This window comes from Notamacropus eugenii, chromosome 5, assembly GCF_028372415.1.
Source record: "Notamacropus eugenii isolate mMacEug1 chromosome 5, mMacEug1.pri_v2, whole genome shotgun sequence".
Taxonomy (NCBI): Eukaryota; Metazoa; Chordata; class Mammalia; order Diprotodontia; family Macropodidae; genus Notamacropus; species Notamacropus eugenii.
In genome coordinates this window covers 146,632,059-146,657,473 of record NC_092876.1, presented here as the reverse complement: position 1 = coordinate 146,657,473, position 25,415 = coordinate 146,632,059, and the positions used below count along the sequence as shown (strand labels likewise).

General features: G+C 37.5%; 1 protein-coding gene across 6 annotated transcripts in view; it reads right to left on the bottom strand.

The window, feature by feature from the left end:
- Positions 1 to 25,415, bottom strand: part of C5H11orf65 (chromosome 5 C11orf65 homolog) — a 154,748-nt gene that overhangs the window by 2,578 nt on the left and 126,755 nt on the right. For 5 of the 6 annotated variants that reach the window (XM_072611189.1, XM_072611190.1, XM_072611191.1 and 2 more), the window contains 6 exons: positions 16,589 to 16,681; positions 13,848 to 13,901; positions 13,494 to 13,697; positions 11,977 to 12,110; positions 4,159 to 4,329; positions 3,340 to 3,395 (listed from right to left, as the gene is read on the bottom strand). In XM_072611189.1, the coding sequence (XP_072467290.1) occupies positions 3,340 to 3,395; positions 4,159 to 4,329; positions 11,977 to 12,110; positions 13,494 to 13,697; positions 13,848 to 13,901; positions 16,589 to 16,681 (712 nt within the window). The remainder of the gene's footprint in view (positions 1 to 3,339; positions 3,396 to 4,158; positions 4,330 to 11,976; positions 12,111 to 13,493; positions 13,698 to 13,847; positions 13,902 to 16,588; positions 16,682 to 25,415) is intronic. The other variant, XM_072611194.1, reaches the window with a different exon arrangement.

The window sequence follows — 25,415 nt, the reverse complement described above, 5'->3', positions numbered from 1 at the left end:
TGTAAGCTTTTGGGGAGCAAGGACAGTCTCTCTTCAAAATACTTGAATCTCCTACATTTAGTATAGTACCTGGCATATAGTAAGAATTTAGTAAATGCTTTTTCACAGGTATTTCAGTGAACTTTTCACAAATCCTCATTCCCTTTGACCTATGTAGTTTTTCTGCTAAAGGATTACCACCTCCTTAATGTTTCCTATTGGTTTCATTCAGCTGTTCTGGGAGCTCCTTGGAAGCATCCTGTTTCTCCCAACTATTAGCCTTTCTCATTTTTCAGTCCTTTGTCTTCTCTGCTTATTTTCCTAAAGGACTCATTTAACTTCAGTGATTATTTCTTTGCTATTTAAATCTACATAATCTTGTCAGTTCTGACCCACTGAGTGGATCTCTAATCTCATATTTAAACATGCCTGCAGAATATTTTCCCTTAGATATGCTACTAAAAATTAAATCATTACTACTCCATATCTTTATATACCAACTCCATGATCAATTTGTTTTTTTCTCATATTTTCCTCATTCCCCCTCCCTTCAAGAAGCTTACATTCCACTGGGGAAGTAGCATTCAAAATGCCTTCAACAACAAAAGGGAAATTTGGAGGAAATATATAGAGGGAGAAATGAATTACATTCTACACATAGTGCGTTGGAGATATTTAGAGTAGGACATCCAGCAGGTAATTGTTGATGCAGGACCAGAGTTTAGGTGAGAGATTAAGACATATTTGAATCCATGGGAACAGAGAAGATCACCAAGGGAGAGAGTGGGTTTAGTAGCTAAGACATTAGTAATCTTAGGGAAAGCAATTTTAATGGGGTCAAAATCCAGACTGCCAGAAACTGAGAAGTAAATAGGTGATGAGGAAAGGGAGTTATCTCATTCCCATATACCTACTCCCTGAAGTTCATACCAAACAAAATAATGATTTAAAAATCGAGTGAGAAAGTATAAGTAACTTTTCCCATCCCTGAACTGCAAAAAAAATCAGCCAGAAGTCCACAAGAGATGGGAAAGGAGACCCATCCAGCAAAGTCAGTGCCAATACAGGGTAGCTTCCCAGGGTGATGGCCTACAAGGAAACAGAAACAGAAAGCTCCCCTGAGAAAATCCCCAAATGGTCAGAAAGTCCTTGGAAGCTTCAGGAAATGTCAGTGACCAGAATGAGGATGGTGCCATAGAACTCAGACTTGTGCCCTGGGTCTGTCCTGGGATGACTGGAACATCCAGCATGATGAACCTAAAAATCGGGTGGAGAGGGTTATTATTGGGAGGTAGAGGTTAGCACAGGACCCCAAGGGATTCAGGGTGAGCAAAGTCAAGTAGCCCATGCAAAAGCAGAGCAGGAGTCAGAGTCACCCTGGCACAAAGTCCCAATTTAGGAACTAAAGTTGGGAGATGAGTAACTCTAAACAGCAGGATGAAATATTTTTGGAAATTTAAAAATCTCCCCAAAGAAACACCTCTATGACAACTGAGAGCAAAGACACAAAAGAAAAATGAGATTCTCTAACTTGTTTGGCTTACTGCCCCCTTTTTTAAAAAAAAATTACTGTGTCCCCCTGGGGTTAGGCTAACCCTTATTTTTATTCAATGCCCCCCAGTTACACCCAAGGCTACTCCTGCCCTCTTGTTCTGTCCCAGTATCACCCACTTTGGGAACCTATGCACTACATGAATACCTAGATGAAATGAAGAGATAAATAAAAGATCGGGAGGAAAGATTTGGAAGAATACATAGCTTTGAAGAAAAACTGATAAACATCTTATAAATTGGACTCCCTGAAAATTAAAATAGACCAAACAAGTTAATGATGCCATGAGATATTTAAGAATATTAGAAAAAATAATAGAAGAAAATTATTATAAGATAACTGATAAAAAGAAAACAACTAGCCTAGAAAACAGGTCAAGGAAAAATGAAGAATCATTGGAGTGCTGGAAAACCAAGAGTTTAAAAAAATTATATATATAACATATATAAACTATTTCAAGAAATCATAAATAAAAACTATCAATATCTACTAGAACCAAAGGGCAAAATAAAAATGGAATCTACTGATCACTGCCTGAAGAGAACCCCAAAAGGAAAAGGCCTCCCCTTCTCCAGGAATGTCAGTCAAAATCCAGAGTTCCCATATCAAGGAAAAAAATAATGCAGGCATTCAGAAAGAAGTTCAAATACTTAGTAACTACCTACAGTTAGGATCATCCAAAGTAACAAGTTTACACAAAGTAAAATGGAGATCTTGGAATACAGTATTCCAAAGGGTGAACTATATATGAGCTTACAACAAAGAATAACTTACCCTTCAAAACTGAGTATAATCTCTATGGGGGGAAAATGAAAATGAATCTTTAACAGAATCGAGGACTTTCAAGCATTTTTGATGAGCTGAGTTAGAAACTCTAAAATAAAGCCCTAAGAGACCAGAGAAACCTAGAAAGGCAAATTTATTTGTGTAGCTTGAAAGAGCTGAATAATGATGCAGTCCTCACATTTTAATAGAGAAGAAACGAGTGTCCTTCAAAACCTTAATGTCTTCACAGGGTTTTGGGGAAGTTAAAAAAGAAACACAGAGGTCCTTAGAGTGGACTGGTTCTGTTTTGAGAGTTTGAAGAGATAAATGGGAAAGGAGAATTGAAAGGACACAAGGATAAAAGAGGAAGAAGAAGAGGTTCATAATTGGGTTTTGTTGTTCAGTTGTGTCTGACTCTGACCCCATTTGGGATTTTCCTGGCAAAGGTACTGGAGCAGTATGACATTTGCTACTCCAGCTCAGAAAACTAAGGCAAATAGGATTAAGTGACTTGTCTAGGGTCATATAGCTAGAAAGTGTCTGAGTCTTCCTGACCCCAGGCCCAGCACTGCACTGCATCACCTAGCTGCCCTGCAGGACTGGACTGCATCCAGAAAAAGTATATCAACATGGAAGAAGGGATGGGAAAAGTTGGCATCAAGTGAAATTTACTTTGATCTGAAATGGACAAAGGAATGTTGAACACACACAAACACAAATAGTTTGGTGTAGAAGTACATCAAACGACTGGAAAACCAGTAGAAATTGGGGAGGGGGGTGTATCGGAGGCAGGAGAGGAGAACCTAATAAGAGAAGGGAGGGAACAGTCACAAGAAGAACAAACTTGCGATTCTGAAGAGAGAATTAAAAGGGGTAAAAAAGCTAAGGCACCCCTATATTACAAGGGCAATTTTGTTTACAGTCTTGAGTCTTACAAAATACATCTTTATCAATTTTTATAATAGCTTAGGCCTCACTTTACAGTATAAAGCTCTCAACATTTTGGAACTTTAGTCATGATGCCTATCGGTAAAACAGCTTACCCTGAATGTTAGCTGAAGAGTTGCTTGTAGCAATGCTTTTCCAGTTGCTGACATACCTAGGCACACAATAACATGTATTTAAAATAAATCAATGAAGAAATAAATATAACATATTCCATTACTGTTGAGGACACGTTCATAACTATCAGTGTTATTCTTGACTCCTCATTAATTCATTCCAAATATCCAAAAACTTGCTAAATCTTGCCTTTTTCTCCCCCTCCACACTCCTTGGCATATTTCTCTCCACTTAAATAGCTAACATCTCAGTTCAGTCCCTCATCACTTCCGTTCTCCACTACTGCCATAGCCTTCCAATTTGTACTCCCTGCCCCAAGTCTTCCTCCACTTCAACCTTTCCCCTACATAGCTGCCCAATTAAAATTTCTAAAACAGCTCTTAGCTTGTGAGTTCCTTGAGAGCAGGCACTGTGTTTTGCTTTTCTTGTATCCCCAATGCTTAGCATCCATCTGGCATGTAATGAGTACTTGAAACTTACTGAGTGACTCTCTTACCTACTCAAGTAAATTCTAAAGGCTCCTTATTACCTCTCGGATCAAATACAGACATCTCTTGGTATTTAAAGCCCTTCATGACCTGACCCCTTCCTATCTTTCCCATGTTCTTATGCATGATTCTTCTTCTTCCCTGGCTCTGCTGCTTTTGCCACCCCCATTGCCACCTGGATGTTGGTATCAGGGAGGACTATATGCAAGGCACCGTAATGGCAATGGGAGGGCTAAAAGTGAGAGAGAAATAAAAAGGAATGGATACTGAACCCCTCCTTACATCACCTGAAAAAAAGCCATATCTACTTACTCTTCAAAGTTCAGTGTATTTGTCCAGTTCAGAATTTCATCCACTTCCCATTCCATCACTGAGTCCATTCCACCTTCTTCAACTGCTTTTATCAATCCTTTTGTTGCTTTAAGAATTAAGTCTGTACATGTAGTATCTGCTTTCTTTGTTTCCAGGCTTCCTGCATAATACCTAAGTAAAGAAAATTGATTATGAGCAGATGATACTGATAACTTTAAATGGTATTAAGGATCTAACATGTCAGACAAAATTCTTATGCTGGATCTCTAGAAAGAAAGCATATATGACTGATAGTTATCACTGAACCTCACATTTTAACCTCATATCTTAGGAAGTTAAATCCGGGAATGTCTTGATAAACAAGTGACCCTCTGGGGGAAAATGTACACATGGCACACTTAAATTTAACCTCTTTTATTTACATTTTCTCCATCACTGTTTTTAAGTCTAAATTGACAATCAACAAAACAAATCAAGCTCTGACTTGTACTATTATAGCTGATTTCTAAAGTGTAAATGCTTACACTGAAAATTTAACAATTGGCTCACTGGAACCTGGTACCAGGTGGCTCCAGCACACCCCTGGTTAAATCATAAGGTTACAAGGAAAAATAAAATCATTAGATAATAGAATCAGGGGAGTTCAGAGCTGGAAAAGATCTTCACTTTACAGATCATGAAGTTCACATAGCTGAAATGACTTGCCCAAAATCTCATAGGGAGCTTTTGTTCTGTATTAGTTATATATGCATAAATGGGGCAGATAGGTGGCACAATGGATAGAATGCCAAGTCTGGAGTCAAGAAGACTGTAAAATGAACTGGGGAGAAAAATGGCAAACCACTCCAGTATCTTTGCTAAGAAAACTCCAAATGGGATCATGAAGAGTTGGACATGATTAAAAATGATACAACAAAATGCATAAATATCATGCATCCATCCAGTATTGATTAATGCAATAAAGATAATAGTTCTGAGCCAAAAGATTGGTTCTTACTATTTTCCATGAGTTTTTTTTTAATTTAAGATGTTTACACTGCTCTTTTGGGGGGGGAGGAGCCAAGATGGCAGAGTAGAAAGATACACATATGCTAGCTCCGAACCCACAGCCCATAAAATATCTGTAAAGAAGAACTCCCAACAAATTCTGGAGCAACAGAAGCCACAGAACAACGGAGTGGAGATTTCTGTTCCAGAGAGCCCTGAAAACAGACACCAAAGGTCCGTCACACACCATACCCAGAGCAGAGCCCAGCCCTGCCTTGGCTGCGTGGCACCAAGAGGAGCAGATCCAGGCAGGCTTCAGGGACAGAATCTCCAGCAGCCGCGCAGGTCCCTCCACCTACAGGTGCCAGGGGTGAGTGAGAGAGTCTTTTTGGCTCGCCAGGAGAGGAGCGGGGTGTCTCCATGGCTCGGGCCCCCTCGGGAGGCAGCAGTGGACAGGGGCTCCCAAAGCAGGCAGGAGCTTGGATCCATTGTTGAAGTTCTCCATGTAAACCCCCTGAAGGAACTGAGCCCCGTGTGGCAGCCGTGCCCCCACCTGAGCACCTGAACTTAATCTTACACTGAATAGCAGCCCTGCCCCCACCGAAAGCGCTGAGGCTGGGAAGCAGCATTTGAATCTCAGACCCCAACCCCTGGCTGGGTGGATCTGGAGGCGAGGTGGCTGTGGAGAGGACACTCAGAAATCAAGTCACTGGCTGGGAAAATGCCCAGAAAAGGGGAAAAAAATAAGACCATAGAAGGTTACTTTCTTGGTGAGCAGATATCTCCTCCCATCCTTTCAGATGAGGAAGAACAATGCTTACCATCAGGGAAAGACATAAAAGTCAAGGCTTCTGTATCCCAAACATCCAAAATAAATATTCAATGGGCTCAGGCCATGGAAGAGCTCAAAAAGGATTTTGAAAATCAAGTTAGAGAGGTGGAGGAAAAACTGGGAAGAGCAATGAGAGAGATGAAAGAAAAGCATGAAAAGCAGGTCAACACCTTGCTAAAGGAGACCCAAAAAAATGCTGAAGAAAATAACACCTTGAAAAATAGGCTAACTCAATTGGCAAAAGAGGGTCAAAAAGCCAATGAGGAGAAGAATGCTTTCAAAAGCAGAATTAGCCAAATGGAAAAGGAGGTTCAAAAGCTCACTGAAGAAAACAGTTCTTTAAAAATTAGAATGGAACAGATGGAGGCTAATGACTTTAAGAGAAATCACAAAACAAAACCAAAAGAATGAAAAATGGAAGATAATGTGAAATATCTCATTGGAAAAACAACTGACCTGGAAAATAGATCCAGGAGAGACAATTTAAAAATTATGGGACTATCTGTAAGCCATGATCAAAAAAAGAGCCTAGACATCATCTTTCATGAAATTATCAAGGAAAACTGCCCTGAGATTCTAGAACCAGAGGGCAAAATAAGTATTCAAGGAATCCACTCATCACCACCAGAAAGAGATCCAAAAAGAGAGACTCCTAGGAACATTGTGGCCAAATTCCAGAGTTCCCTGGTCAAGGAGAAAATATTGCAAGCAGCTAGAAAGAAACAATTCAAGTATTGTGGAAATGCAATCAGGATAACACAAGATCTAGCAGCTTCTACATTAAGGGATCGAAGGGTGTGGAATATGATATTCCAGAAGTCAAAGGTACTAGGACTAAAACCAAGAATCACCTACCCAGCAAAACTGAGTATAATACTTCAGGGGGAAAAAATGGTCTTTCAATGAAACAGAGGACTTTCAAGCATTCTTGATGAAAAGACCAGAGCTGAAAAGAAAATCTGACCTTCAAACACAAGAATCAAGAGAAGCATGAAAGGGCAAACAGCAAAGACAAATCATAAGGGACTTACTAAAGTTGAACTGTTTACATTCCTACATGGAAAGGCAATATTTGTAACTCTTGAAACTTTTCAGTATCTGGGTAGTTGGTGGGATTACTCACACACACATGCACATGCACATGCACACACAGAGACAAAGAGCACAGAGTGAATTGAATAGGATGGGATCATATCTTTAAAAAATGAAATTAAGGGGTGAGAGAGAAATATATTGGGAGAAGAAAAGGAGAAATGGAATGGGGCCAATTATCTCATAAAAGAGGCAAGTAAAAGACTTTTCAGTGGAGGGAAAAAGGGGGGAGGTGAGAGAAAAAACATGAAGTTTACTCTCATCACATTCCACTAAAGGAAGGAATAAAATGCACACTCATTTTGGTATGAAAACCTATCTTACAATACAGGAAGGTGGGGGACAAGGGGATAAGCAGGGTGGGGGGGATGATGGAAGGGAGGGCAATGGGAGGAGGGAGCAATTTGAAGTCAATACTTGGGGAGGGACAGGATCACAAGAGAGAATAGAAGCAATGGAGGGCAGGATAGGATGGAGGGAAATATAGTTAGTCTTACACAACACGACTATTATGGAAGTCATTTGCAAAACTACACAGATATGGCCTATATTGAATTGCTTGCCTTCCCAAAGGGAATGGGTGGGGAGGGAGGGATGAAGAGAAGTTGGAACTCAAAGTTTTAGGAACAACTGTTGAGTACAGTTCTTGCTGCTGGGAAATAAGAAATACAGGCAATGGGGTATAGAAAGTTATCTGGCCCTACAGGACAAAAGAGAAGATAGGGACAAGGGAAGGGAGGGATGATAGAAGAGAGGGCAGATTGGTGATAGGGGCAATTAGAATGCTCGGTGTTTTGGGGTGGGGGGAGGGGACAAATGGGGAGAAAATTTGGAACCCAAAATTTTGTGAATATGAATGTTAAAAGTTAAATTAAATAAATTTTTAAAAAAAAGATGTTTAGTAGTAGCCAATTCATTTTGAAACACATAAGAATAATGCTAGGTCACTTTCTGAACAGGATATTCTCAACAAAAGGAGATATATTTTAGAGGACCAATAGCAAATTTCTTAAATTATCTTCATTATAAGTTAGCAAAAGAAGTATGATTTCACATTTTTCTATACTTTTTAGAGAACAATGTGATCAGCTTTAATGTCTGGAGGGACTAGCAGTACACTAATGCCTGGGACAAGGTCTCTGCAGTCAATCTGAAGAGGGACCTACTGACCCAAAGCTATTAAAATTCGGTACATGTCTGAACTTCAGTACAGCTAGAAATTACAAAGCATGGGGTTGGGGACTTTGATCAGTGCAATGACCAGTTATGTGAATTTAGTGACCTTGATACTTGATAGTAAAGCATATAGGAAATGAAGGATGTACTTTTCAAACGTGTTCATTTGTTTTACTTAAACCACACTTTTTTTTTTTCTTACAAGGGAGGGCTTTGGGGGGACTCACTGGGAAATGACAATATTTTTTAAATGACAATATTTTAAAAATAATATCAATAAAACATTTAAGAAGCAAATACCACTTTTTGGCATGATCAGCCTTCACACATATATAAGCTCAAGATCAGGTTTAATTACTGAATGATCATTTTCTAACACTCAGAAAACAATACACAAAAATTCAAGTACTTTTTTTTACAAAAAAAAATGACATGGTACATTGTGTTGATAAAGACAATACTGATATTGAACTATCAAAGTGAAGTTGTTAATATAGTTTAGTATTTAGGACTTAGTATTCAAATACTAAAGCATTTGAAAAACTTCATTTTGAAACAATTTTACTGTTAACATCTCAAGCACTCTGAAGACTTTAAAGGCCTATGACAATACTCCTGCTACAGCTCTTATTGAAAGCTTTCTTCACATTGCTTGTGAGTAAATACTATGGGACAGGAAAAGGGACTGGATCTCTTATTTCACTGGTGTGGAGAAATTCCTTTTATGCATGCAAGTGGGCACCTCTCTTTTGAAGAGTTAGCTGTCTAGAGCCCTAGGAACTTGAGTGACTTCCCATCCTCTCGCTTCTTGGCCACACTGCCTCTGTAAGGAATACAATGCTAAATAATGGTAGCAGCAAGTAAGCAGTTAGGACATTGTGAATATTGCACTTACTTTGATTTCTGCAAATACAAAAACCATATGAACTATGCGTTAGTCAGAAAAAAATTTTTTAATTTTTTTTCTAAAGAAATTAATGCTTATCCCTAAGGTGAAAAAAAAACCCTTAAAATATTATTAATCTGAGTAATAATAGCCTTAAAAGTAATAGAGCATTTATAGCTGAAGAAAAAGTTAGAAAATTCAATTGGAAAAACAAAACAAATTAAATGAAAAAGGATTCTATAGAAATTATTGCATGATGGAGAACAAAAGGCACACTGCACAGGCCTAGAGTAAGATTTAAGGCTTAATTTCAACAGTAGGCAAGGCAAGTGATGGTGGAAGAATCTTTAAAAGCTGAGATATGATAGTTTTCTATTAGTAAATTTCAAAAAAGGAGATGTAAAATAATTACTCTGGCTCCTCCTTGCCAGATCTGCATCCTCCTAGACAAACTATCCTGAGTGGGGGAAGCAAAATACTCCTTGGTCCTCATTACTATTTTCAGACTCTGATGCCATCAGTCAGCGATCTCCCCTCTTTTGAGATTATTATCTTCAAATTTATAACCCAATTCAGATCTACTCGCCTGAGTAGTTAACAGCAGGCCATATAAGCTGGTTGGCAACTAGGTAGCACAGTGGATAGAGCACCATGCCTGGAATAGGAAGATCTGAGTTCAAATCTGGCCTTAAATACTTAGTAGCTTTGTGCCCCTGGGCAAGTGATTGAACTTTTGTTTTCCTGAGTTTCTGCAACTGTAAAATGGGAGTTAGTAGTATCACCTAGCTCACCAGATTGTTGTGAGAATCAAATGAAATATTTGTGAAAGCACTTAGCACAGTGCCTGGCCCAAACAGATGCTACATCCATGTCCTCTTCCTTTCCCTTCTCTTATGGGGGTCATATTATTTGCTTTTTCAAGTTCAGGACTTGGCTCATGGTCTTCCTCTACCCAATTCATGCCTTTATATTGGGAACTTCAACATATGTGTTGATGTTTCCGCAAACACTCTAATGTCTCAATTCCTCAAGCTAATCGATTCCCAAAACCACCTATATTTTACCTTAGCTGCACGCAGAGATGGTCACAGTTCTGATCTTGCCAGCATCAAATGCTCATTTCTACAGTAAAAAACCTGACATTCCTCCAACTAATCTAATCTTATTCCATCTTTCTTTATGCCTTACTCCTCTTAAACCTGTTTTTTTCCTCCATTCCCTCAATTCTTGCATGTATTCTCAGACATCTACTCTGACTTCTTTCTCCTCCTCCCAATATCAACCCCTTAGTGAACTAGCTCAACTCTATACTTTCTTCTACTCTTAGATCCTATGCTCCCATTTTTGTCAAAATCCAACTATGAACCTCTCCCACCATCCATCTCCTCTCTTCAATTAACTTTTTTTCTCAAGTAGTTTTCATTTATGATTTCTTGAAATATATCTCTGAAAAACCATGCTTTGATAAAGCCCCATGGGATTCAAATGGAGCTACTTGACTATGCCCTTAAACCCAAATCACTCTGGCTCTCACTGATTGGCCAATAACAGGACACAGCCCAAGCCTCATTTGCTCATTGTTTTGGTTTTGATGGCTCAGAGTTGAGTGTTAATAGCAATTGTTTCTGCTCTGGCCAGAAACTCTGAGGGTCTTCTCCTCACTGACTGATTCTTTTGTAAAGGCAAAATAGGCCATCTTTTACCTCAGTTCTTATCTAGCCCTTAATCACTGAATGTACATTGCCTTAGACAAACAGACCTGGGAAAGACATTAGCTTAAAATGGCCAAGCAAGGGCTCCTGCTGCATCTGAGGCCATCACCAATCATCTTGACCTATGTCTTGCCACTGGACTCCAATGACTCTGGAGGAGAGAAGGAGGAGAGAAGATGACTTTACTCAGCTCTGCCTTACTTAAATCCATTTCACCTGTAGGTCAAGACATCACCCTCCTGAGGTCACTGGTCTTCGAGAACAAAGAAGAACTACAACAGCAATCCTGATAACTTACTGCAAACGGTACTAGATAAAATCCCGGTGAGCTCTCTAGCCACTGGACCTCCCAGCTGCCTAACTACGAGGTAAGTGCCAACCATACAGCAGGCCCTAGGCTAAGTGCTGTATCTATTTTCTACATCGATACACAGATATATACTGTTTCCCCCATTAAAATGGAAACTCCAGGAGGACAAGAACTATATATTTCCTTCTTATCTGTGTATCTCTAGAGTCTAGCACAGACCCTAACACAGTAGGTGTTTAATAAATGCTTGTTAATTTAATGATTAAAGTGTGGAAAAATCAGTCTTCTGTTTTAATTATACTTCTACTAGGAGGAACTGGATGGAAGAGTCTTTAAAGGACAATGGTGATAGTTACATAAAATATAAATTCCTATACAACTGTAAGACCCTTAAGAGAAATAAAAATTAATGCTACTACAATAATGAAGTAAGGGTCACATGTAATTTTGAAGGAACATAGGATATTGGATATTTCAAAAGAAATGGAAAATCATTTGTGTGCATAGGTTCATCACTATATTATCACAGATATGACGAGATGTGCTAGAAGTATGTCATTTTTCATATTAAAAGATTAATTTTTTAAAATATAGGCCTTATAAAGAGCAAAGTATGTACTTTAGTAACAGCAGAAAGGCCTATTATGGAACTCAGACTGATTGTAGAAAATTATTAAATCCATAAAATGATATTCAACAGTTTTATTAGTAATAGCTAACCTCCAAAAAATTCTAAAAACTGCCACAATCATTTCTATATTGTGTATATATATATATATATATATATATATATATATATATATATATAAAATTAATTACTTACATTTGCCTCATCCATCTAATTTTTTTATGTTTTCTTTTTATATTAATGTCCTCCCTTCTCTTCAGTTTGGAGAAGTTAAAGTCAATTTTTTGTCTATTTCCTTCTTCAGTGATCTCATCAGTAGCTTTCCAAAACTGTTGACAAATGATATTATGAAAACACTTTTATATTATTGTCTGTGATGTGTATGATTATGAAATGACATCTATTTGTGTACTAGGGACATCCAAGATCAAAAACAGAAGGGGTGATAACAATGCCCCATGTCTATCAGATTCTTTATGGTCACAAAGAAAAACTTTCAGAAATCCATTAATTATATGTGGTAGTTTGGACTGGTATAGCATCTCCATTTTATAGATACTTTAGACACTTAGTAAGGATAAGAGAATACATAGAGGGCAATAGTGTAAGAAGAGCAGAAAAATGGGAAAGGGCATGATTATGAAGGAATTTAAATGTCAAAAGAGAGCATTTTATATTGAATTCTTAAGGCAAAAAGGAACCACAACTGTTTACTGAATTAGCAACAGACTGAATATGGGGGAGAAGAGGTAAGAAAGTAAAGACTGAGGATGACAACAGGCTTGTAAGCCTGGGTGACTGGGGAGGACAATGGTGTCCTTGACAGTAACAAGAAAGCTGAAAAGAAGGGAAGGCTTGAGAGGAAGGAAAGGGGCTCTATTTTGAAGATGTTGAGTTTGAGTTATTGTATTGATTGGCACAGCCTAAACTAATGTCCCTCCAATTATTCAAATAGGATTTTTTTTCTAATCTGGGAATGGTACGGAATATTTGAAATTGTATTGCCTTGGAAAATTTGAAAAGCATAGTAGCTATTTCTTTAAGCTGAAAAATATCACTATCTAAAGTGATCCTACAGAAGTATGATTGGTATGGTTCTAGAACATCTGTGAAAACTCACTTTATACCTCATCCTCTCAAAACTATGAAAATCCCATGTTTTTTCACCAATACTTACCGAGAATAACTGTTCTAGGTGTTAAAGGAGACAGAAAGATAAAGATAAATGAAACTTTCTCTTTAGCATCACTGAGCTAATATCTAATAAATATCTAATCAAATCTAATCAAGATCAACCTTTTCTTGATCTCAAGAATCCCCATATCCTGGCATACAGTGGAGCTGAGTTTGTAGTCAACAACATTCTCAACTTCCGTTTGTTGCAGAAACCTCATTTTACTCATCTGACCAGGTAATACCTAAGTGCCTACTGTATTTTTGAAGGGTGCAGGATAGCATAAGTTAGACTGCAGACACATCTTCTCTTTGCAAGAAAAGATTAGTTAATTTAAGACTTTGACTATATCTTAAGACCTATCTTAAAGTGCAATCAAAGTTGCCACTACAGTTTGTTTTAAATCAGCAATGCTCATTATTTAGGTCAGAAAGCAATTATATATGTTCTTGAAATCTACTTTAAAATAAATTTCCAAAAAGACACAAAACATGTCTGTAAAGTGTAAATAAAAGTATTACAATTTTGTTTCACTTACTCTTTTGGAAACAAGTCTCCAGCCATTGTTCTCTACACGTTTGTACCAGCCATTGTGGTCATCTTCTGGATGTTTCTTTTCAAATGTCAAATGTGATAACTGCTTTGGAATAATGTTCACATAATCTCTAGGACTGTTAGCACATAAATCTACAATATGTCTGTGAGTGAAAATTTTATAATATATATTGGGAGGAAACTTCTCCTGTGGTTGAAAAAAATTAAAAATCCAACTGTAATCTTACAATAAAAAGTGTTTATGCTTAAAATAATTATCCATTTTAAATTTCACACAATCAATAAGGAAATATTGGATACTTTTAAGACTGTTAGACAAAAATATTTCCATACTTACTCCACCTAATCTGAATCGAATATTAATTCCGGAAGCAGCATCTAGAAGCTCTGCCTAAAAGAGAACCAAATTAACCTATCACATTTTAGTAATATTAATTAGCTATTAACTAAATGGTTATTAACTGTAATCACTTGACCAAATATGTATATATTTGTTTGGGGCAGCTAGGTGGTGCAGTGGATAGAGCACCAGTGCAGGAGTCAGAAGGACCTGAGTTCAAATCTCCCCTCAGACACTTGACACTCACTAGCTGTGTGACCTTGGGTAAGTCATTTAACCCCAATTGCCTCATCCTGGGTCATCTCCAGTCATCCTCATGAATATCAGGTCACTGGATTCACATGGTTCTGGAGGAGAAGTGAGGCTGGTGATCTGCACAGTCTTCCCTCACTCAAAACAAAGTCAAGTGCAAGTCATGTTATCATTTCTCTGATGGCATGGTCTTCTTCGGCAACAAAGGATGAACACACACACACATATTTGTTTAACATAAATTTGCATTACAGAAAGGATAAAAAGTGAATATGCATAAACAAATTTACATTTTCAATTGTAAAATTAGAAAAGCTGAGAAATAAATTACTTTCCCAAAGATATCTAACAAGTAATCAGTTAAAATGGAGGTTCCTGAGTTTAAGAAGCCAAGATTCTTGACTTTTCAAAAAAAAAATCTACTTGAAAAATGTTTCTTTCCTATTGGAAATATAAGTTTGATATTATTGCTGACAGTCACTAGTTGGAAATTGAAGATCATGGTTTTGTATGTGGAAAGAACTTACTTACAGATAAATCTAGGGAAATGTGGTAGTTCATCAACCTAAGCTGAACATCATATGGCTCTAATTGTCCCTCTTGACTTTGTCCATGATTAAATTCAAAATTCACATTTAAATTTTGTATATACATTTTTAACATATTGACAAATAGCAATTATAAAACACAATATAAATGTTAATGATCATTAATACTGACCTCCTCATTATTCATTAAAGAAACAGTCCCAAACATATTAAGTCACCCAAGATCATCCAACTAGCTGATGGAAGAGTTATAACTGAAACTTATATATTGATATTGACTTCCTTCTCCACATTTAGGAAAACTGCTAAAAGGTTAACTCCTGTACTTTTCCTTAACAACTTATGCTTTGTAATATGCTATTTATAAATTTATTGTTATTGTAGTCAAGTTATTTCAGTGGTGTCCAACTCTTCATGACTCCCTTTGGGGTTTTCTTGGCAAAGATACCAGAGTGGTTTGCCATTTACTTCTCCAGCTCATTTTATGAGGAAACTGAGGCAAATAAGGTTAAGTGACTTGCCCAGGATCACACAGTTAGTAAGTATCTGAGGCTGGATTTGAACTCATGAATATGTCTTCCTAATTCCAAGTCTAGTGCTGTATCCACAGCGCCACCTAGCTGCCCTTATAAATTTATAGTATATGTTTCATATACCCTGAACTGAGACTAAATTTACATGTGGAATTTTATTGGTTTTGCTCATGATTGTTACAAAAAGTACAAAGCAAAACTAGCGGTTCATACTAGCCAGTTAAAGTAATATCACTTACCTATTCATGAACATATCATACAGAATCCTGGAGTTTGAAAGGTCCTCTGCAGTCCAGCCACTCCTGAACAAGGATCCTTCTCTCAACATCCTCTCAAAATGGTCATTCACCTTCTTCTGGAAGAACTCCACTGATCTGCCACCAATTGAGTCAGCCCATTTCATATTTGGATAGTTCTAATATGTAGCAAGTTCTCCTTACATCAAACCTAACTCTCTCTTTTTATAATTCACACCCATTGTTCCTACTATTTCTTTTGGGAGTTAAACCAAATAACTCTATTACAAAAGCAAAAACCACTAGTTTTTTTCTCTCTTCTATGTTCTCCAATCCTCTCACCATGCTGCTTGCCTTCTTGTGGGTACATTCCAAGCTGGCATTCCTCAAATATGGTGCCCTGAACTGAACACAGTACTCTAGATGCAATCTGATCCAGACAGAGTGTAGCACAAGTATTACCTTTCTCATCCTGGACGCTACATTTTTCAGTGCAATATAGGACATTAGCTTTAGGGCTATGATGTCACACAGTGATGACTGATGAGTTTCCAGTAAAACTTAAAAATTTTTTTTCAGAGTAACTACGGGTTAGTCATCTCTTCACAATCCTAGGTGTATGAAACTTTAAAAAAAAATTCAAGTCTAAACCTACACTGCACATCTGGATGGCATAGTGGATACAGTGCCAGGCTTAGAGCCATGAAGACCTGAATTCAGATTTGATTTCAGCCACTTACTAGCTGTGTGACTCTGGGCAAGGCACTTGACCCTGTCTGCCTCAGTTTCCTCATCTGTAAAATGAAGTGGAGAAGGAGATGGCAAATCACTCCAGCATCTTTGCCAAGAAAACCCCAAATGGGGTCACAGAGTTGGACGTGACTGAAACAACTGAACTGAATAGATCTACACATTTATTTTTGTCAAATTTTATCTTACTCTATTTGGGCCATCATTCTAGTTTTTTCAAGTAATTTTGGTGTATAATAAAAAATGACAGCTATCTCTTGTGTCACTTACAAATTTATGAAGCATGCTACTAATGCTTTCATCCAAGTTATTAATAAAAATGTTAAACTGAAAATATGAACACTGACTAAATAAATAACTAAAATAAATGACATACATCTTTAAAATATTATATATGTATACATGTAGAACGTATTTACCTCTTTAGGATCAATATATCTTAATAGTTGACGGGGGTCTCCTTGTCTCCTTAAAAGGATTAGACTTTTGAAGTGACTAAATACACAGGTATCCTAGAAGTTCAAATGTATTAGGAATAACAATTAAAACAGGTATCTATTACTTCTGAATAGTCACTGGCTTAGGGTCAGATATGTTCAATATAAACTTGTCATCTACCTACATTTTTAAATATAAATAAATAATAATAAATAATATTTTTTAAATGGAATTTTGCTCAGTTGAGTCACAGTACAACCATCAGGTATAACTATCTGGCAAGGTTTAAAGATTTAGGGTGGCAAGAGAAACAAATTAAGGGACTAGCTTTTCTGGATAGACCATACTCCTGGTTATACTAGGAGGTGTGACCTTCCCTTAATCTTCCCCCCAACCCCCATCTTTGCCTCAGAAGTTGGTGCTGCCCTGAGATGTGGCATTCTAAGCCACAGTTGAATCCATTCCTTTAGTGTAGAGGTGAAATGATCATGAATTCATGTGGTTCATCTACTTCTGCAATATACATACATACACATAAACTTTTAAAAGTTATGAATAAAAATAAAAACCATTAAAATTCTCTCATGATTCTAGCTTGGATTCCTCCAAATCCAGATGAAACCCTAATTTAGAGGGACTGAGGTGCTCTGTCCTATTTTAACTTAATGTGTATTTCAAGTTATTCCCTTATATCCTCCATTGTACTTTCTTAGCAAACAACTAATATTCAGATATGTATCACAAAAAAATTATGATAAAAATACTCTCATGTCAAGGATAAGATGTTTTCATTTAAATTAGGAGTTAGAAGTTAAAATACTGAGAAACTCTAGAATAAAATACCTCCCATCTGCAGGGGGATTCAGAGGGGAATTGAAGCATGTTACCAGTTTCCTCAGTCTCTTAGAAAGAATCAGTTCAGTTATTCCTCAGTCAGAGGTTTGATTAGGTAGAGATGGCTTGGCTTTTCAGGCCAATACCTTCATGTCCTAAACTTAATCCCTATTCAAGAAGATATAATTGAGAGTATTATTTATTAATATGATCATTAATATTCTTGTATCGAGGGGATAAATGTATCTCATACAACCCTGGGAGATGCATTCTATAATCCAGATGAGGAAACTGAGGCAGAAATTATTGGTTAAGTGACTTGCCCAGGGTTACATACCTGGTGAGGGTCACAGATCACATTTGAACTCAGCTCTTCCTTTTTCCAGGTCTGGTGTTCTATCCACTATGCCACTAGCCACCCAAAGTTTATCCAGTGTTTTTAAGTTTGTTTTTATGTCTTTTAAATTCTTTTGTAATTGTATTTAAATAATTATTTGGTGTGCCACAGAGGCTGAACTCTGAGATATTTTATATATTCTACAGTTATTTCTGAATGGAATTCTTTTTCTATCTCTCTTGCTGGGTTATACAGAAAAGCTAGTGATTTTATGGGTTATATTTTGCTACTTAACTGAAGTTATTCTTTTCTTAAAATATATAATTTATTTGTTTTTCAGTTTTTTTCTCCCCATCTCTCCCCACCCCCACCCCAGGACAGCATGCACCCCTTCCATCCCTTCCTCCAGTCTGTCCTTTTTTCTTCCATCCTCCTTCCCCTCTATTTTCCTGTAGGACAAAATAGACTTCTATATTCCATTGCCTGTATAGCTTACTTTCCAGTTTTATGCTAAAACAATTTTTAGCATTCATTCTTAAAGCTTTGAGTTCCATTTTCTCTCCCTTCCTCCCTCCCCACCTTCATTGAGAAAACAAGCAATTCAATATAGGTCATATATGTGTAACAATGCAAAGCACTTCCATAATAGTTATGTTGTAAAAGACTAACCACATTTCCCTCTGTCCTATCCTACCCTTCTTTTATTCCATTCTCTCCCTTGACCTGTTCTCCCACAATGGTGTTTGCCTCTGATTATCCCTTTCCCCAATTTGCTGTCCCTTCTATTATCTTCCCTCTCCTATCCCCTTCCCCATTGCCTTCCTGTAGGGTAAAATAGATTTCCATATCCAATTTGAGTGTGTGTTATTCCCTCCTTAAGGCCAATCCCATGAGAGTAAGGGTCAATTACTTCCTTTCATCTCCCCCCTCTTCCCCTCCATTGTAAAAGCTCTTTCTTCCCTCTTTTATGTGAGATGATTTGCTACATTCTACCTCTTCCTTTCTCTTACTCCTAGTACATTCCACTCAGTAGTAAATTTTATTTTTTTTTTAGATATTCTCCCTTCATATTCAGCTCACCCTGTGCCTTCTGTCTATATCTATACATATATATACACACATATATACATATACCCATGTATATATACATACCTACTTATATATATATATAATATAAACACACACACACACATATATACATACATATATATATATATATATATATATATATATATATATACCTACCCATACACACCTACATATATATATTCCCTCTAACTACTCTAATACTGAAAAAAGGTCTCATGAGTTCCAAATAACATCTTTCCACATAGAAATGTAGACAATTCAACTCTAATGAGTTCCTTAAGGCTTCTCTTTCCTCTTTACCTTTTCATGTTTCTCTTGATTCTTGTATTTGAAAGTCACATTTTCTATTCAACTCTGGTTCTTTCAACAAGAATGCTTGGAAGTCCTCAATTTCATTGAAATTCCATTTTTTCCCCTGAAGTTTTATATTCAATTTTGCTGGGTAGGTGATTCTTGGTCTTAATCCTATCTCCTTTGACCTCTGGAATATCATATTCCTAGCCCTTTGATCCCTTAGTGTAGAAGCTGCTAAATCCTGTGTTATCCTAATTGTATTTAGACAATACTTGAATTATTTCTTTCTGGCTGCTTGCAATATTTTCTCCTGGACCTTGGAACTCTGGAATTTGGCTACAATATTCCTAGGAGTTTTCCTTTTGGTATCTCTTTCAGGAAGTGGTTTCCATTTCTATTTTATCCTCTGGTTCTAGAATATCAGGGCAGTTTTCCCTGATAATTTCTTATAAGGTGATGTCGAGGTTCTTTTTTTTGCTCATGGTTTTCAGGTAGACTAATAATTTTTAAATTGTCTCTCCTGGATCTATTTTCCAGGTCAGATGTTTTTCCAGTGAGATATTTCACATTGTCTTCTATTTCTTCATTCTTTTGGTTTGGTTTTGTAATTTCTTGGTTTCTCGTGAAGTCATCAGGTTCCACCTGCTCCATTCTGATTTTTAAAGAACTATTTTCTTCAGTGAGCTTTTGAACCTCCTTTTCCATGTGGCCAATTCTGACTTTTAAAGCATTCTTTTCCTCACTGGCTTTTTCGATCTCTTTTGCCATTTGGGTTAGTCTATTTTTAAAGGTGCTATTTTCTTCAGCATTTTTGGGGGGTCTCCTTTAAGAAGCTGTTGACTCACTTTTCATGATTTTCTTGCATCTCTCTCATTTCTCTTCCCAATTTTTCCTCCACATCTCTTACTTGATTTTCAAAATCCTTTTTCAGCTCTTCCATGACCTGACACCATTGCATATTTTTTTGGAGGTTTTGAATGTAGAAGCCTTGACTTTTATATCTTCCTCTGATGGTGTGCTTTATTCTTCCTCATCTGAGAGGATAGAAGAAAATACCTGTTCACCAAGAAAGTAATCTTCTATAGTTTTATTTTTTTTTCCCTTTTTTAGGCATTTTCTCAGCCAGTTACTTGACTTTTGAGTCCTTTGTCAAGGACGGTATACTCTAGGGACCTGCAGCTTCTCAATTTCTTCGAGGTGGCACAATCAAGGGAGAGGAGTTTACTCCTCTCCTGGTCTGCACTCTGGTCTGTGAGCAACCATAAGCATTCTTATCTGCCCAGGATCGGCAAGTAAGATTCCCTCTCCTGAGCCTTCACTAGCTCCACCATGCCAGCACTCTTCTTCACCTCAGGACCGCCATTCAGAACTGAGAGCCAGGTCAGCTGATTGATTCTCCCAAGGTTTTAGACCAGGGTTCCAAAAGTGGATGCTGCTGCTGCAGTGGCTGCTACCAGATTTGTACTGGGGTTGGGGTGGGACCATGCTCCCTTGTCACCCAGGTGAAAGAGCTTTTTTACTCACCTTTGAAGCTGTCTTTGGCATTTGTGGGTTTAGAAATCTGGGTAACTCCAGCTGCTAGCCGTGATTCCACGCCCTGAAGCCTGCTCCAGTCCTGTCTGTGCTGTGCTGCATGGCCAAGGTTGGGCTACCCTGGGCTCTAAGATCAGTGTGATAGACCTTTCCTGTCAGCCTTCTAGGCTGTCTTGGGCTGAAAATCTCTTTCACTCTGTTGTTCGTGGCTTCTGCTGCTCTAGAATTTGTTTAGACACATTTTTTATAGGTATTTTATGGGCTATGGGGGGAGAGCTTCTACAGGTCCATCCTTCTACTCTGCCATCTTGGCTCTGTCCCCTGAAGTTATTCTTTAATTTTTGGCTGACTCTATGGGGTTCTCTAAGTAAATCATCATGTCATCAAAAAATGATGCCTTGGGACTTCTTGGAGCCAAGATGGTGGGGTAAGCAGTAATTCGCTGTAAATCTCCCATATTTACCTCCAAACAACCATACAATAGCACCCCCAAAAATACTGGAACAGCATAACCAGCAAAAAGATGGGATGAAATAATCATTTAGCCTAAGAAACCTGAAAAATTGGCAAGAAACGTCTGTCTCACTCAGGTAATATTCCAGGACAGGAAGCACCTCAGCAAACCAGCAGCAAACCCCACCTCAGCAAACCAGTATGGAATCCTGAGCCCCAGTGTGGTAGAGCAGACAAATGTCAACACCAGGATACCCCCCACACACACTTCCCCTCACCCCACCCATGCCTTAGCATAGCCAGCATAACCGACAGATTCTAGCTCCAAGAACCACCACATACTTTAGCAAACAGGCATTCTCCATAATGATGAGAAAGTAGGCCAGACCTCCATGTGCATCAGTGTAGCCCCAGGGAAATGCAGAAACATCCCACCAGGCCTTAGTACATGCCAGACACCACCACTAGGACTCCAACTCAGCCGCAGAAAAGCTGGCAGACTCCTACAGCCTCCAACAGTGCCAGGCACACCCCTCTCAGCCCACCCCCCCTTAGCACAGCACCAGACACAAGGGTCCCCTAGGGGCCTCAGGGCAATATCAGTGCAACACCAGGTAAACAGCCAGGGCCTGCAGCCACTGGCACAAGAAGCCTGAGACAGTGCCCTTTCTACCCTGGGCACAGAGCTCAAATTTAAAAGAAAGGAAGAAAGCAAAAAAAAAAAATTGCAGAAAACAAAAAAATAATCTGAGTATAGAAAGTTATTATTGTGACAGGGAAGACCAAGACAAACTATACATGCAAAAATACATATAGCAGCTTTTTTTTTTTTCTTTTGTGGTGGCAAAATACTGGAAACTGAGGAGATGTCTATTAACTGGGGAATGACTACATAAGCTGTGGTATATGAATGTGATGGAATATTATCGTGCAATAAGAAATGATAAACAGGCAGATTTCAGAAAAACCTGGGAACACTCGTATGAACTGATGCAAACTGAAATAAGCAGAATCAAGAAAAAATTGTACCCAGTATCCGCAAAACTGTGTGATGATCAACTATGAATGACTCAGCTTTTCTCAACCACACATGATCCAAGATAAGTGCAAAGGACTCACAAAGGAAAATGCTATTCACATCCAGATGAAGAACGGATGGACTCTGAATGCAGAACGAAGCATATTTTTTTGTTTATTTTGTTCATTTTGGTGTTCTTTTCCCTTTTGATCTATTTCTTTTTTCACACCTGCCATTAATATGGAAAAATTTTTACATGATATCCTTGTATAAACTATATCAAACTGTCTATCATTTTTAGAAGAGGGGAGGTAAGAAAGGGAGGAAGAGAGAAAATTTTGGAACTCAAAATCTTGTAAATTGAATGCTAAACATTTTCTTGACATATAACTGGGAAAAAAATAAAATACTATTTTAAAAAAATTAAGGACCTCTGGTAAAAAAATGCTATCCAGAGAAAGAACTGATGAACTTTGAATGCAGATTGAAGTATCCTTTTTTACTTTATTTTTCGTGTGTGTGTGTGTGTGTGTGTGTGTGTGTATCATTTTTTTTGGTCTGTGTTTCCTTTTGCAATATGGCTAATATGGAAATACGTTTTGCATGACTTCTCATGTTTAATCAATATCAGATTGCCTGCCATCTCAAGAAGGGTGGATGGGTGTGAGGAAGAGAGAGAATTTGGTTCTACCTCTGACTAATTTTCTTTCAGTGTTTTATGTCTTTCTAGTTTATATTTCAGGACTATATTTGTATCTTAGAAGGAGTTTGATAAAATACCTTCTTTTCCTGTTTTTGCAAATAGTTTATATAATATTGGAATTAATTTTCCTTAGATATTTAATAAAATCCATTGGGAAATCCATCTGATCTGCCATATTTTGGGGGGTAGGGGAGGGTACAGCAGAGTTCTTTTATATAATTTGTTCAATTTCTTTTTCTAAGACTTGGTCATTTAGAGTCTCTATTTCTTGTTCTAGTAATCTGTGCATTTTATATTTTTTGTAAATATTAATTAATATAACGTTAACAGTTTAGCTATTTTATCTTTTTTATCAGACTGGCTAACATTTTGCCTAATTTTGTTTTAAGCTTCTAATTTTATGTATCAATAAAATAATTTTTGTTTTAAATTTTATTTATCTTTAATCTTCATAATTTCCTTTTTGTGTTTGGGGTTTTTTGATTTGTTGCTTTTCTAATTTTTTTGAACTATAGACTAATTCACTATCTACTACCCACTACCCTTTTATGAAACGTGATATTCTTTACTGATATAATTATAAAAGAGCTAGTTATTGGCTGAAGAAAGACAGGTTATGTCCCAGATGACCTTCAAAAAAGAGTAAATAAATACCCTCTAGATACAACCACTGAGACCAGACCAAGGAATGTGACCTTTGGCAGCAGACAAAAAAGTGGACTATATATATTCAAACTCTGTTTACAATTCATTCTGGTTACCCAAGGGACTCTTACAAATGACAAGTAAACCTGTATATCCAAGCAAAACATCAAACATAAATTGGAGTCCTATCGGTTAGAATATACCAGAAAAATACATAAAAGTGAATGAGTTCTGCTGGAAGTTAGAGGAGATCTCAGCTCAAACTAAGAGAGAGGACCAGATTTAATCCAAGGAGAAATTCTCTCTCCAACATCTTTAGGAAGGCCAGCTGGAAATAAAGGACATGTTGAGGAGCTGGCTTTCTTTACATATCTATAATTTCCAAAATCTTACTCTCTCTCTCTTTACTGGAGCCTCTGGCACCATAAATACCTCTCTCCTCAAAAGCTCTGAAATCAACCCCTCCCCCCAACCCAAACACAAAGTATTATCTAAGTATTTCGTTCACCAATTATAAGTCATCTCTCACCCATACACAGGATGAAGAATAGGATGCTCCTTTTTTTTTAACCCAAACTTCAGTGGGAGCAGGGATCACAAAACTTCTGCATTTTTAGGGCTTTAATGAGGTGTTTTGGGAGATCTGAGTTCCTTCTAACATGTTGCTATTATAGCTGGAAGTCCCCAAAGTTTAGAATTATTAACTATTTCCTTTTCATCTTTTTTTTTAACCCCTGAACAGTGAACTTTACTGTTAATACAACTATCTAATATTTAATACGGCTATCTAGATACTAGAAGTAAAACCTGATTCTTCAGTAGACTATTTAAAGTCTCAATAATGCCTTTAGCTGGTTACAGAATATAGTTAAAGATATGTAAAAGATGCAAAATTATCATCTTTATGCCAATGACTCCTGAATCTCTATTTCTAGCCTTAGTTTCCTGAGATCCAATTCTGTATGATGAATTGCCTATTTGACATTTTGAACTAGATATCTTGTAAATATCTAAAAATTCAACATGTCTAAACATTAACTCCATCTTTCCCCCCAAGCCTTCCACTCTTCCAAAATTCCCTACTCTTGAGGACACCAAAGTCCTTCCAAGCACCCAGGTACCCAATCTCAGTGTTATTCTCAACCTGTCTCTCTCATGTCCGCTTAATTGCCAAATCTTATCATTTGTTCCTCTCCAACATCTCTTGTACATGCTCCTGACTCTACACTCACCCTGCTACCTTCCTAGTTCAAACCCATCCTACTCCTCACCTGGATGACTGCGACAGTCCCAAAATTGGTCTCCTAGCCTCAAATCTCTCCCCACTCCAATTTATCCTCCACATATTTGTCAAAGTGATTTTCCTAAAAGTTCGACCATGTCACAAACTCCCACTCAATAAAATCTAGGAATTTATATTTATCTGTAGATTCAAATATAAACTCCTTTGATTGACACCTAAAGCTCCTTATAACCTACCCTCTGCCCTGCATTTTCAATCTTCTAACATATTGCTCCTGTCCATGTGCTTCGTATGGTCCACATGCTGTTTCTCTAACATAGCCCTTCAACTTCCATCTCCCTGCCTTTTCACTGGCTGTACCCCATGCCTGGAATGCATTCCTTCTTTATCTCTGCCTATCAGAATCTGCTATTTCCTGAAAGACTCAGTTCAAAGTGTTACTTTCTACATTAAGACTTCCCTTATTCTCTTAAACTACCCGATATTCATTCTGAATATATTATGTGTATACGTACACGTTGTCAAAGTAATCTTGAGGATATCTTTCTATTCCCAAAACTGTATCTGGCATATTACAGATGCTTAGTGAATTCTTATTGATCACTGATTCTAAATGATTCATATATTATATACAATTAAAAACATTTTGATATGTACCA